This window comes from Festucalex cinctus, chromosome 6 (assembly GCF_051991245.1).
Source record: "Festucalex cinctus isolate MCC-2025b chromosome 6, RoL_Fcin_1.0, whole genome shotgun sequence".
Taxonomy (NCBI): Eukaryota; Metazoa; Chordata; class Actinopteri; order Syngnathiformes; family Syngnathidae; genus Festucalex; species Festucalex cinctus.
Genome location: NC_135416.1, coordinates 30,259,071 through 30,274,839, shown reverse-complemented (window position 1 = coordinate 30,274,839; position 15,769 = coordinate 30,259,071). Strand labels below are relative to the sequence as shown.

Genomic DNA, 15,769 nt, shown 5'->3' with positions numbered 1-15,769 from the left:
AAGTACTTAATTTTGTTTTAATTAAAAGCAACACTCAACTAGTAGTGTATAGCTTTTCTCGTTGTAGTAAAAGTGTTTACCCAATTTTTAGGCACTTTTGGAAACCTCTATTAAATTAAATGTAATTTTAATTTAATGTGACTGTCCTTAGTAGACTTTTGTTTCCTAAAACCTGTAACCTCAAATGTATGCTGTGGTTAATAGTAATTTAGCAGACTAAATTGCTTAACACAATACTTTGTTGAGGGTCCTCAATTATTTAATGCATTGCCATTTAAAATAATTGGTAACATATTTGGATACCATCCTTTAATCTGTGCCTTAATAATTTTGGTAAAACATTTTGAATCAACTAATTGAGCCTAAAAAGCTAATCTTTAAGCATTTTCAGCATTGTCTAATTGGCTAACAATTAGTCCTTCCAAATTGAGTAAAGTGAGCTTACACATATCTTTGATATCATAACGCTACTTTTAACCATGGATGCTTTGCAAAATGCCCTTGCGACCGTGACTAACAATCTCATTCCAGGCTATGCCGACGCGACAGCCAGCGCTAGCGCAGAGATTCTTGACACCAACATTGCGCAACTCGTTTGCGACGCTCAACAAGGGTCGTTAACCCACGAAGATATGGCACAAATCCTCAGCCGACTAATGGTGAATTTAGTGGCTAGGTGGAAATTGAGTGACCATGAGCTTGAACAAGTGAAAAGCGTTCTGACAGCAGAACAGCAAATTCACGCCCAAGTTAGCAGCAAGCTAACCGAGTTGGAAGCATGGTTGCATGAATCTGACCGCGTGGACTTGGGAAACCAAGTTACAAAATTGACACAGGAACTCAAAGTGAGTACACAAACTGCCCGCACGCATGAACAAAATTGGCATAATGCCACATCTGAAATTCGTGAGCTAAAAGAATGCATTGCAGAACTATCAAATCAGCACACTGAAGCCCATTGGATTGATCTCCAAACTGAGCGTGAATTTGACAAGTACTTGCTAGCTCTCGCGAATGATGAAATTGCGGAATTAACTCAAAAGATTAGACTTTTGAAAAATGAACGCATTGAAGGAAAAAGGCAGACGTTTCGTTTGAAATCTGAGTTGATGGCAATGGAAGAAAAACTCCGGCGATTGCAGCATCCATCCTTCAACACTGGCCGGGATGACGAGTCATCCCAGGCTGAATCGAAATTGCAGCAAGTCCCACAAGGTAACACCAAGTGTCCATTGACACCGTCCCAAACCACTGCTTTGGAGGTCCCCGTTCAGGACCTGTCTCAGGTGAACTCTCCTTTGCATTTTGATCCACTTGTGGTGCACGCACCTGTTCCTTTTTCAGACGCTGCCACGTTGTCTGATGTGCTGCAGACTTCCTCTGCAAATCTTGGACCTGTTTCTCAGCCACCTGTGCCACTTCCGGTTCCTACTCGCTCCATGGCAAGCACGCCTCCAAGTGCTGCTCAACACACACAGGGGCCCCCTCCCTCTGCAGTGTCACTGAGAGGAGCAAGCTCACCTGTCTCTGTGCTTCCACCAAGAAGCACACTTCTTGTTTCGGCACCCCCGCTAGGCGCCACGCCTTCTTGTGCGTCTCCAGTTGCTGCCAACCTTACTTCTCCTGCTCAACAAGCAGATGCTTCTTCACCTCATCATGTGGCGCAACCAGGCATGTCTACAAAAGAGTTAGACACGATTGCCAAGCACATTCAGAAATTTCAGCCAAAACAAGATTGCTCTGATAATACTTCTGTGTACCTCAAAGACCTTGATTTTCATTTGAGGAGATTCCCACAGGCAACAACGGAAGACAAGATTTACCTCATGAAATTGACGTCCACTCGAGAAGTAAGTGATTGGATCGACCGCCAGCCGATCCACATCCTGAATGATTATCGAGCACTGTGTCACGCATTGTCTCGTGAATTTGATGGCCCAGTATCAGCAATGAGCTTTCTTGCTGCCTGGTCAGTAAAACAAGGCCGAAAGGAATCACCCAGCCTGTATTCTAGTCGCCTGCGCAAGGCATACTTTGGGCATCGTAACGAACCCAACATGGAAGAACAGGTAGAATTCAAAACACTATTTTTGAACAACCTCCACCCAAACACAAGCCGCCTCTTGGGTGTGACAACTTGTCCTCGCACGCTAAGTAGCCTAGAGCTACGTGAACTTGCATCCAAGGCCTTTGTGTTTTTACGCGAAAACGCTGCTAAATCAGTGGAATCCTCTGTTTACCATGTTGCAGGTGGTTCAGACGAGGTCGAACGACAGTCCGAATCACAGCAAAGCGACGATGACATCGCCGCTTCCCCATCAAATCCTGCACAACGGCCTCAAAATGGTTCTCATCAGCAGCACCAGTACGGCCGCAGTGCACCTGCGCGGTTGAGTCATAGCTCCAGCCGTGGTTGTGGACGGGAGAAACCCTTTGCGAAAACAAAACCTCGCAAAAAGAAACCTCCCCGCACAAATAGTCCTCAGGAGCCCCCATCCACGTCAGGTGACTCCTCAATTGACAGCAACATCTGGACAAAAGTTCTTGATGGGCTGCGCAAATTGTCCAACGACAGTCAGCCGACAGCCATCAATGAGCCAGAGGTGTCGGACAACACCGTTCTTTCAGTCCAACTGGATCCAGCACCTTCTTTGCCTTCTGCCAGTGCACCTGTTACCGAGTCGAATCAACCATTCAAACAGCTCTTAGGTAACCTCAAGATTAAAGGTGCATCACGTAAGTTCTATTTGAGGACGACACTTGAACAAACATTAGACTATGACGCTTTGGTTGATCCTGGCGCTGACATTACAGTAATGTCCAACACGCTCTTCAACCAACTTCAAGCCATGCTGAAGAACAGTGGCCGGACGCTCCGCGTCAACCACTGCTCATTGGAGATCGGTGCATTTGCACTGACTAACACCCATCTGGACTCCATGGCAACGTTACACTGGACGATTGGACCACACAAATTGGTCCACCCTGTGTACGTGTCTGCTGTGGAATCAGTCCCGCTCCTCATTGGTCAAGATCTGCTGGGCCGCTTCAAGCCCCTGATAGATTACGACCGACGCAAAATCTGGTCACAGGTGCGGCAGCCTCTGCCTGCAGCACCGCTGACCAAAACTGCCAATTGTTATGCGGTAAGCCTAACAGAGACTTCTTGTGAACCTTTTCTGAGTGTACAAAACTCACACCAGGACTCTCACCCAACTCAAGGGGGGACCATGCCTGTTGTCCCCGAGATGCCCTCAGGAGGTCACCTTCGCAACACCAGCTCTCCCCTCGGCCAAGTTGAACATCCCACTCAGGGTGTGCAACTCTGCCACCTTACGGAACGCGACTTGGATTGCACCTCTGAGCTACGCATGACACAAATTGAGGCCGTTGTCCTCACTTTTGAAGCAAACCATTCAGCTTCACCGCGGACTTTGAACTTGAAATCGCACTTGAAATTGTCATCGAACAACCCAAACAACACAGTGGTTGTTCTTTGCAATCTGCTTGGCGCGTTGTGCCTATTTCTGAGCAATTTGTTACCCACCCTGCCCACCCTTGCAATGCAGATGGTGCACACCACTGTCCTGCCATTCACTGCCCCCGCTTTCGCGCGTGCAGTACTTCTTTTGGGCCACACGTTGTCAGCCTTTGTGCTCAACAACACTTATCTGATTTCAATGAACTTGCAGTCCATTGTTCTTCTCTTGCTTTTGCTCATTGTGTGGCTCACCGCCGCCGCGTGCCTTCCTCGTTCGCCTGTCGACGGCTCACCTGTTCATGCCAAGACATTCGCTTTTGGTGGTCACCTTTTGCTTCCTGTCATGGGCTTTCTTCTTGCTCCTCCGTGGACCGCACATCTCTGCCGTTCGTGGCTCCACGTAGCCGAAGGGGGGGTCATGACATCATACGCCCATGACATGACACATAGCTGTCAAAGGGAGGTCATCACAACAGGACTGGACCAGCCAATCAGGTCCAACCTCCATGACCTCACTTCCTTGGTTACAATTGAGGGACGAACCTCGCCCACCTTTGTTGACCACCATCAGCAGGTACAAGATACACCTTTGATTCTTCCTGTGGTTCATCCAAGATGACTTGCAGCTTTTGGCTCCCACCCGTCAGGCACCTATGGGTGCATTTGCCTTTCCAACTGATGCAGGACCCAAACGGTCCCTTTCCAAACAGTGGTTTCAGACACCCTGGCGCCTAATGGCTAACACATTTTTGCTGCTGTTGTGTATGAATGCGCTAACGACATATTTAAAGTGGCTAGGGCCAAACCTAACCCCCATAACGCCATTGAATAGCCAATTAAAATTGCGCTTCACCCATTCGCACACCCGCACTCATACTTATGACACCATGTGCATAAACAAACATCCTAGAAAGTGTACAGTGACTCAAATGAACTTCAGCAGACTCCCCAAACGACTAAAGCGATTGGTAAGAAATGTGCTTTTAGATACTGCTTTTATTAGCTTCTTATTTAAAATAAGAACCTTAACTGCTAACGCTGTTAGTCCAAACACCGTTAACTTGAAAATGGCGAAACACGCGAGTCACGACCAAGATTCCTTTTGCCGAACAACGCGTAGCAAACAAATTACCAATCTACCGTCTCCCGACAAAACAACCAAAAGGACTACGCTAGTCCTCAATCTGCCTAGCATCACGCTAAGCTGAACCAAACTAACCACGAGACAGTTTGTTTCTTCTCGGTGTCCCAACCAGAGCACGCTCACACGCAAGGTGTGACCGCGCTGAGACTTGACATGCTGCACTAATCTGTTTGATACATCAACAGCTCAGTTGTGAGAATGCCTTCTCAGCCTGCATGCTCCCTGAATACAGCTTTCTTTTGCCCTAGAAAGACCCAAAGTCATAGTAAGAACCGAAAGTGCCCCCTTTCAGTCACATTGACATGACATTCCTACACAGGCCTCTAGACAACTATTGGACTTCTATTTTTCACTCTCGTGTTCTGCTCCTGTTGCGTCTGTTACTTTCCCCTTCCACTCTATACACGACACGTAGTGTAGACCTAGAGGGAAAGATAACATAGCCAACTGCCGAGTCTAGCTTTAGCAAAGGGAGGGGAGGGGTGGGTTTGCACCAACTTTGTACTCTGGTAACTGCATTGTTGTGCTTCACCTGTCCACCTGCCGATGCCACGTCTAGAAGTGCCGACCGAAACGTTCTGTCGAAGAACGTTTCCATCGCCAAAGGGAGGATCTGTAACGATTATCGGCCGGTTGTAACTTTTTGCAACCTCAGTTCCAAAGGAATTGAGCTCCTGTGGCCTGAACATGCCACTGTGGGGGGTGGGGAGCACAAGAACATCCCCCACAAACAGCCACAAATGCTCTGACTGACACGCGCACGCGCACACACACACAAATCAGGACAGTAAAAGCCTTCTGAGAAACTTGACTTTCTTATTTTGCAACAGAACAATGAATTATGAAATGTTATGTTTGCCATTTGTGAAATGTTGACTCCATGAAATGTCATGAAAATGTTCCATTGCAGTGGCAGATTCTCCACTAAACTTTCATGTGTATGCACGTTTTAACAGTGTAAGCTAGGTAACATTTTATTTGAGGTATTCAATTGTACGTGTTGCATTGGTTGAATTCTGACCTTAGAATCTTAACACACATGGGATCCAGATTCAATCTGATTAGTCAACCAAAAACCTCCCCCAGCTGGTAACTTTCCACTGTGGTCTCAACCGGCCCCCCTGGTGTGGAGGCCGCCGCCTTCCCAATTTAAAAGCACGCTCCCTGCGTGCTGCTCTCTCTCTTCTCCGCTGCTCTTTGGCTCCCGCTTCTTCGCTGCTCCTTGGCTCCTTCCTGGTCTCCATCGGCGCGGCTGCCAGACAAAGGGCTAGCCCAGCTAGCTTAACCTCCAGCACACGGCAACGCACAGAAGCCATCGCGTGTAGCGACAGGCGCAGCGAAACACGCTGCTTTTAGTCCCTGCAAAGGCTCAACGGATGGTGCTTTTCCCAAGCACCGAGGCCTCAACCAAGAGGGCCGCTTCCCAGCCAGCAGGTTGACCCCGTGACGCTCAGTTGGCCAGCCGGACGACCTCTCTCTCCCTCTCCTGAACTGAACCTTCTCCATTCTATCTTCAAACGGGCTTGGCGAGTCTCCATCCAGGGTCCTGCTTCTCAGACCAACCCCATCTGTAAGTGCAACTTTGCAGGCCTTTGCCCTAGTACAAATTGGTGCAAACTAGGTTGATTGTGGGTCCCATGTTGGTTTGATTTAAGAAATCTATCACCTTGGCTAAGACCGTTCTTTTTTTCTTCTTTTCTTCTCCTTTGATTATTTTTATTATTTTAGTTCTCGTTTCATTGCCTATCATAGTAGTTAGTTTTGCTTCTTTAAATTCTAAGTAGATTATCCCACCTAGGTTAGAGAATAAACGTGCACAAAACTCAAAACCTGGTTTACTGTGTGTGTGTTTCATCAATTTATAGTGACCTCTAAGCTGAACAAATAACTCACAAAATTGTAGTAAGGGCACAACCTTCATTTTAATGACTGATTCAACGAGGTTCTCATCTGTTATCCTGATAAAATTATCAAAAAGAGATGTGGTGCTCCGCAGGCAAGCTCAACTTAATTTAAATATTAAGTTTGAGTCTCCTTCAATTAATGAGCCAATTGATTATTAATTTAATAATTAACAATTATTGATTTAATAATTAATTGGACCGATTTCCCTTACAGGGAACAGCAATACATGTTATCAATGCAGGTGTATAAACAAGAGTTAGCCTTGGCAAAGTCAGCAAGTAATCATATACAACTCCAGCTTTGGGTATTTAGTGATGTTGTTGTTGTTGTGATATTGTGAATTACTGTTGTCTCTCAAGCGCTGCCAATTCCTCAGCTCCTTTCACGATTCGTGTTTTTCTTTGACCAGAGGTTAGCTTTAGTTTGAATAAAAATTCGGCTGTCTTTTGCCCACGTGCTTTCGATAAGTCCATTCTTTCTCATTTGTCGTGCCTTTTTGGCGATGTCAGCATTTCGTTTGGTGAGGTTTTCGTTGATGTAGACATGTTTCCCACGAAGCTTGTGACGGTCTCTCAGAAGAGCAATCTTTTTCTTTCTGTCAACAAACCTGATCAGAACTGCCGGTGGTCGTGTCCCTCCAGTTGGAAGCGAAAAGCACATCTGAATGTGCGCAGGATCAACAGTTAATCCCAAATCTTTGAGTTGAAGTGTCACTTGCTGTTCCACAGTCTCGTTCCCTGAATATTGGTCAGAATCTTCCGTGCTCGTGCTAGCCGCAGCTCTCGAAGGGCCACGGCGCGGCTTGATCTCGATACCTGTGACTATGACATCGTTGATACGAAGATTTTGTTCCAAATCATCCACTTTTTGTTCCAAGGCAACAGTGCGTCGTTCTTTTTCCTGTGTCTCTGTCTTCAATTGCTGTATTTCCTGAAGAAGTGGCTCAATGCTCTTCTTCATTTCAAGTAATTCGGCAACCACTACACTGAGTTTTTTAAGAGAAGATTTTATCTCCTCATTCTCGTCAGCTCTTTTTCCGCCAGGCATTCTGCAACAATGTAGTTAAAAATCCCAAAGCAAAAATCAACAAGTAGTTAGATTCACGAGCGAGTGCAGGAGCAAGTACAGATGCGTCCTTCCTCAACAGATGCGTCCTTGAATTGACAGTCAAGACAGTCAAGACGCAGCGGAGCATGCGGTGTAATCCCGGGGTTAGGCAACTGCATTACACGTGCTGTAAGATGATTGTAACAAGGCATACACGAGAAACTGATTTTCTTTTAAAATTTTATTTTTTCAAGGATGTGCAACATAAGAGTTTACAAAAACACCAGTAACTCCAATCTTCATCTCCTGTTTTGTTCTAAGTTTATGAACTGTGGTCATTTTTTCAATAAACAAAACATGAGTTATGACAATATGTGTGACATGCTGAGCCTTTTTGGTTGGCTTAAAATAGCCGAACAATCAATGAAGCACATAATTCTGGTGTTAAATGTGCTAGCACGTCTTGTTCATTAAAATAAGGTAAGCTTAGCACAGCATCGGCATGTAGCTTAATCATTGTGACGGACGGAGAAGAGCAGCTCCTCCTGCTCTGACAGAAAAAAAAAAAAAAAGTTTGAACATCGCTAGTCAGTCTGGTGCCGGTGTTTATTACTTTGGCTGCTAAATACTATCTTGGTTGACAGTTCAACAGGTGTAAACAAAACACTCACTCATGACATATGCCAACTTTGTCACTCACCACGCCAGCAGCTCCTTTTTGGCTGGTAATGATGTTGTTCAACATTGTTTTTATTTATCGACGCTGTGTGGCATAGTAAGAGAACCAAATCCACGTTTTGCGGCTTTCGCCGCTTGCATAACCAGCCAAAGTTTGTTGCGAGCCTCGACCTCGGACTGATTTGTTGCTGCACTTTGAACGAACATGTGTCTAGCGACTTATGCCTGTGGACTGCCTCAGCGGTTGATTCTCACTTTTGCTATTCAGTGTGTTTTCATGAGGCATAATATGCAAAATTCTGCCTGCAAATTGTGATGCGTGACCATTTATTTTGAGCTTTGGTACATGGCAGCCGGGCACAATACGCTAACTCCTATTAAATATGGGGTGTCGGCCGCAAGTGGCAAAATGTCCGCTCCCTGAGATGGATAAAAACGGTGTATTTTGCTGCTCACTCATAGTCTACAAACACAATATTAATCAGATTGCAATGTTTAGACTAACGGGGGCACATACAATATATTATTTTAAAATGAATTTTTGGGTTGACTTCCCCTTTAACTCATTTGAATGCCATCCATTTGCAGCGCTGTCGTTTCCTCAGTGCCAGCCATCTTATGGGATTTTGACTGCCTACAGAATATTGTGTTCTATGGGTATATAAACATGGGACCTACCGAAAGAAAGCTGAAACCCGCATCTTTCATCAGATCAAAAGTTTGTCTCTAGCATTTGTCATTCCTGAGTAATCAGCAGTAGAAGAGAGAGAGGCAAGTTAAACCAAAAATCCTGTTTTGACAAAAAATACTGGAGAAATCGAGGGTTTTGTGAAACGAAGCATTTCAAGTAAAAATTCAGCTTTGACAGCAATCGTTTTTGTTTTTATTACAGGTCAAACATGAACAGTATTTTTCTTCGAAAACATCAAACAATTCATTAAAAAAAAAAAAAAAAACTGGAGCGCTGGAATAATCTTCCTATCTCTTTAATAGGACGGATCGCCACTATAAAAATGAAAGTTTTACCAAAGATAAATTATTTATTTTCAATGATTCCATTTAAACCTAAATCTAATTGGTTCCAATCGCTGGACTCTGCTCTCATAAAATTCTATTAGAATTAAAAAAAAAAAAGCTAAAATTAATCTATCTACTCTTCAGGAAAGTAAATCTAAAGGAGGTTTAGAGGCACCAAACTTTATGTACTACTATATAGCTTATCAACTACAATATCTTGTGCTATGGACACAAGCCAACAGAGATACTAACTGTTGGTTGGAATTGGAGCAGAAGGATTGTAATAATCTCATAGATTTACTCTTTATTACAAAATCGATAAAACGACATAATTGTTTTAAAAACCCAATGATAGCCGCCACCCTGACTGCCTGGTTGAAGGCATTAGAAATGACTAACTCCCAATTGGCGCCCTGTGGGCTCTCTCCCATTTGGCATAACCCCGACTTTCAACTTAATAATCAGTTGTTCCATTTAAGCTTATGGGAGCAGAAAGGAATTACACACCTTTATCATCTTTTCTCAGATAATAAGTTTATATCGTATACAAATTTGGTCCAAAAATATGAAAAAAAAAACGGAAATTTCTTACATTATCTGCAAGTTAAAAATATGGTTAAGAAACAAATCCCAACACTTAAGGATACGCTCCAACTGCCTGTCTTAGCTAAAGATATTATAAAGCTTTCTCCAACAACAAAAAAAAAAAAAAATCAAAAATATGTTATTTTTATACACAAATAAAATGTATTTACCGACTTTAAAATGGGAAAAAGACTTGTCTATAGTTCCGGAACCAGACTTTTGGATCCAAATCTGTGAAAATGTATTTAAAATGACAAAACATACAAATATGCAACTTATCCAATATAAGATACTTCATAGAACATATATTACACAATATATGATGAAAAAAATGGGACTCTCTGACTCCGACATTTGTCTCCAGTGCTCACAAAATACTACCGATACTTATCTTCATGCTTTATGGTCATGTTCTCCAGTGCTGTATTTCTGGACTAAAATCTTGGAAAAGCTCGCTGATATATTAAACTGGAGGCTTCCTTTATCTCCAAGATTGTGTTTACTAGGTGACTTAACAATAATTGAGCTACCATGTAAACAATCTCAATCTATACTTATAGCCCTTACTATTGCTAAAAAAATAATCCTTGTTAATTGGAAAAATAAACAATCTCTAAATATCGACCACTGGTTAAACCTACAAATAAATTATATTTCAATGGAAAAATCTCTGCCTTAAATAAAAATCAAGAATCAAGATTTAAACAAATATGGGCTAGGTACATAGAATATTTTAATCTTAATTTGGCAACTTAATCCTGCCTAGATTCTGCCTGTTAACGAGAGCCACCACATCGTTACAACTTCTGTTTTCGCTGCTTCTGTATTTGGTATTTTGCAACTGATTGTTTTTATTTTTATATAGTCAGGAACCTTGTTGCTCCTAGTGGGCTTGAGTACACCACACTATACGACACTATACTTACTAACTCCTTAAGATTTATTTCTAGTTGGCACTAAGCATCAACACTTGGTGTTACTGCATGCTAGTTAGTCAATTTTCTTGACGCTGTCCCCCGTGGTCGGGCGGGGGTAGCTCTGCCCCCCCGTTGTCTGCTCGGTGGCGGTTGCGTCTTGGCCGCTCCCTGGGCCCCCTGTGGGGTGCGGTGTTGGGGTGCTTTCCCTGGTGCCCGGGGTGGTGCCGTCCCGGCGCGGTCCGCTGCTCCGTGCCCGGAGGCGCGGCTCGGGGCGGGTGGGCCTCTGGTGTGCCCCGCCCTTCCTCCCCCCTTTCGCCTCTCCCTCCTCGCCTCCCCCCGCCCGTCCTCCTCTGCCTCCCGGTCCCTTTTCCCTTGCCCCCCCCCCCCCTGCAGCCGCCCTTTCGCCTTCTTGTCATCTCCCCGCTTCCCCCTCCCCCCTTCCCTGTCTGCCCTGCCCCCTCCCTCTCCCTGGACCTGGGGCTCCCTCCCCTCCCCGGCCCGGGCGTCGGGCTCCGGGGGCCGGGCGGGGGTTTGGGGCTGCCCCGCTCTGGTGGAACTCCTGGCGCCCCGGGCGGGCTCCGGTGGCCGGTGGGCTGTCCGGTAGCCCTGCTGCGCTGGCCCTGTCCGCCTGTCGGGTGCCAGATGGGAGGGGTGGGGGTGTGGGGGGGGGGGGTGCTGGGGGGCGGGCGTGCCACCTGCACCCGCCGGCTTGGCTGAGGCCCCGCTGGTCGCTCCTCTTACTCACTTCACTAGTTTTGCACTATACACTTTGTAAATATACACAAAGGGCACACAACACATTTCTTGGTGGGGTGGGGAAGGGTGGAAACACCGTCTTCACCCTTCAACTTCCCTCCAATTTTAATGCACTTCATGTCCAAGGGGAGGGGTGAGTTGGGGAGTTTGGGAGCCGGGGGGTGGCGGGGCCTGGGTCGTGGCGGGTGGCGGGTTTGGGTGGGGTGCGGGGGGGTCGTGGGGGGGCGGGGGCTGGGGACCGGTGGGGTGCTGTGGGGGCCCGCCGGGCCTCGTTCTGCGGCCTTGGGCTTGTGTGGGCCGGGGCTGGGGCGGCGGTGTTCCGGGCGTCTGGGTTGGCTCGCCGACCGGTGTCTGCTCGGGAGGCGTGGGGGTGGCCTTGGTGCTGCCGCGGCCTGGGGGATTCCGGGGGGGGGGGCGGTGCTCGCTTTGCTGGGCCGTGGTTGACGGCTTCTTTCTTTGGTGACGGTCCTTATACATGCCAGATCCATCACACCAGCATCTACTGAAACTCAAACAGAATTCGCCTCTCCCTTCCAGAGCCCGTTGAATCAGTGGGTGCTGGTGTCTGTGGATCTCATTTTGCTTTATCTATCCTTCCCTCCTTCCTCTCTTTAGTTTTTCCTCTGGTCACTTGAGATCTCCTCAATTTATTGGAAGTTTGAGGTTTCTGGGGTTGGCATAAGACTCTGGTTTTGTAACCACGCAGGAGGGGTTTGGTTGGTGCTGGATTTCACTTTGATGGATTGGATGTACTGGTTTCTATGGATCTTACTCTGCCTCATCGATCCTTCCCTCCTTCCTCTCTTTAGTTTTTCCTCTGGTCTCTTGAGATCTCGTTAATTTGTTGGAATTTAGAGGCTTCTGGGATTAGCGTAAGACTTTGATTTTGTAACCATGGGGAAGGCAGGAAGTGTTTGGTCGGTGCTGGATTTCACTTTGAATTATCTTTCTTTATCTTTTCTGACCTTTTCTCTGGTCTCCTGACCATTTGAACTTCACGAATCTGGCGAGACTCTGAAGTACCTGGTTAAGGTGAAGGGTAATGGGATTTTTATAAGGTTTTAGGTGAATTAATGAGTATAAATTTATACGTATTTGCACACACACGCAAACACACGCACGCACGCAAACGCGCGCACACAAACGCGCGCACGCAAACGCACGCACATATACACACACACACAAAAATAAGAGCAATGATGATAAGACGTTGAATCGGTAAGACTACCGAATGAACAATTCTGAGCTCTTAAAAAAAAAAAAGATATTGATGCCAAAAAACAATTATCTAACTACGAAATTATCCAAGTATCTATTTATAATTTTAACATTTTTCCAAATTATGAAGACTGAATTATTTACACGTGTGTGCAGTCTTGTCCACCTTTATGGCGCAAACTTGGGTGTGGTAGAGGTGAAAGCATTGTCCTTTGTGCAACACAATGAACACAAGTCAGCATGATGCCATCCAAAAATCATCTCGATGTCTGCTGCCTGATGTGCAATAAAAATCACCATAAAACGTATGTACTTCTTGCAATATGAAGAAACAAAATATTTGTACCTTACTTTACACTGCAAACAGGAGGAGCTTGAGTGGTTGTGGTGCTGGATCCGCAATCTAATGTAAGGGAAAAGGTACAAAAAATATATATATGCTTTTTTGTTGCTGCACTTGCAGATTGCCCTTGCATTTGTCACTACGAGCCTTGTGTTCCTTATTGTATGGCATCCAATTTATCTTTGATCATTTCATTTATTCAGTGTTTTTGCCGAACTGACCCGACCAGTTTATTTTTTTTAAACTTATCGTACACTGCTATACAGCATAACACACGAGGCAATAGATCGTATAGGCATCATATGATGTGAGCTGATGCACAGTGAAAGAGTGATCTTGAAGTTATGAAATTTAGTATTGGACCAAGTTCATGCTTACGAACATGGCGACGCAACTTGACCTCAAAGTAGTGTTGTTCCAATACCATTTTTTGGTATCTTATTTTATATTTTGTGAACATGTCACACATCAGTGAATGTAGTGCATAAGAAAGACACAAGATCCAAAGTCATACATTAGTGTCGGAAATAATGGTATTGGCATGTTACTTGTTGGCACTCACCAATACCGATACCACGGTTTTAATGCAGTATCGGAGCCTCTGACGATACCAATATCGGTATCGGAACAATACTACCTCGAAGATGCATCAAACAGGACATGCACGGCTGGAAATACATTGGTGGTTTGACGAGGGGACGTTTCAGGTAAAAAGCCATATGACGATGCTGTGTGGCTTCTTTGGATCAATGTGGCGTCCTACCTCAATGCAGTTTGCTCAGGAAGCTTCATCCTCTGAACGGGAAAGTCAAACAGACGCGTGATTACCCGGTGGCTTTCCACGTCTGAACAAATTGCTAAGCTTATGTTCCTCCACATGCTCCACCCACTTCCTTGTCCACTGTGGGCTTCTTCTACTCCCTTTACAGGCTGGCTCTCCTCTGATCAAAGCTACTGTGGCTATCTGCTGTCAACTACACCTCATTATAATTATTTTTTTCAGGTCAATACTTGCTGGGGACTTGCATGAGGTTCTCCTATGTCTAGTGCATTAAAAAAAATGGAAAACCCGAGTTAATTCGTGGATGGCACTGAGCAGCTTTTAGCCGTGTTAAAATGCTATTTCATCACCAAAAATATGACGGAAGTGGTGTTTTCCTCCATTCGCCCCTCTGGGAAATTCTAGTTTATTCTGCTCTCCAATCACTAGCCCCTCCCAAACTGAGAAAGTGAGCAAGTGCTCACTTTATGACATTATAAAATGCAGACCCAACCCCGCAACGCCTCTACGGACTAAATGCACGCCCACTTTCTCTGAGACCTCCAAGGAATATTGACAAAAGTCGCCTTTATCAGTAAACATTATGTCCAAATGAATTCAAAGCAATTAATTATCCTTCACATTTGCAATGCCAAAGTCTTAAAATCCCACAAAGGCTCTGGCTGACACTTGTGTAAACTACAAGTAAAACCTTTGCACTGTTGAACCTAACTGAACGAATAGTATCGTGGTAAGTGTGCTTGCTCTGTAAGCAGCAAGTCACTGGTTCAAAACCAGCCAAGGTTTCCTCTCTCATCTTCTCTCTCCTCCCCTCCGCCACGATTTTGTGCGGCAAGGAGCCATTTTGTTTCAAATGTTTATTGAAGAATTTTTTTGCGTCTAGCTGCGTGGCGTACTGAGAGGAGGGCTCAATCAGAGCTACAACAGCAAACTGCCCTCGGCTCGCTGGGGAGCAATCACACGGGGATAGGTGGGGTTTTACTGAACCGGGCATTTTACTTCCGCGTTACAAATCTAACCACCATAACACCCAATATTTCAGAAAAAAAATTACATCGCCATGGTGTCAAAGGGTAAGATTTAATCATTACATGCCTATAGTTAATTTTTGGAAAGGCTTAAAATAACGTGCTGTAGTCCCTGAAAATCGGACTTGGAAAAATAATATTCATATTGCACAGATTTTAGAATAGCAAAAATATTTTGCATTACAATTACAAAATGGGGCTTGCAAATTTTAAACAATTATCTTGATGCATTCAAACTCAGGGATAGACCGATTATTGGCCGGGGTGATTATCAGCGCCAATTATTTGACATTTTTGTGCATATTGACATCAGCGCTTTTTATTTGTATTTTTTATTATTATTAATAGGATGTATGTGATTAGATAAGGGGGTGGATGGGTTAAATGGGGATCCATATCAGTCTATCCCTACATTCAAAACCATAGTTTTGAAAAAGGGAACGTTTGTCATTTAGCAACCTAACTTTTTTCTTCTTTCCAGCCAGGACTTCCGCTGTCTGCTGTTTGTGAAATATGCAAGGAACCCAACCAAGAAGAAACTGGAGATCAGTTCTTTATGCTGATGGAATGTTCCAATTGTGCACAGATTATCCACCCTGCTTGCCTCACGGTACAAAATATATTTATTTTTTTTATTATTTCATCTCAAATGTTATATAAGTTTCACTGGCATTTTTGTGGTTCACACGACTTGACTTGCATCCAGCATCCAGCGTGAGATAAATCACCTTGTGCGATCTTAACTCCCCTTGTCCTCAGGGTCAAAAATGACCCGCGTACCAAGGCCCCAAAATAAAGCAACATTGTAGAATTTTAAATCCAAAATCTATTTTTTGTATGTTGTGTATATATATATATATATATATATA

The 15,769-nt window shown here is 44.7% G+C and overlaps 1 protein-coding gene across 4 annotated transcripts in view; it reads left to right on the top strand.

The window, feature by feature from the left end:
• The window catches only part of kdm2aa (lysine (K)-specific demethylase 2Aa), a 568,226-nt gene that overhangs the window by 334,193 nt on the left and 218,264 nt on the right, over positions 1 to 15,769 (top strand). For all 4 annotated transcript variants that reach the window (XM_077524205.1, XM_077524208.1, XM_077524204.1 and 1 more), the window contains one exon: positions 15,382 to 15,510. In XM_077524205.1, coding sequence (XP_077380331.1) covers positions 15,382 to 15,510 — 129 coding nt within the window. The remainder of the gene's footprint in view (positions 1 to 15,381; positions 15,511 to 15,769) is intronic.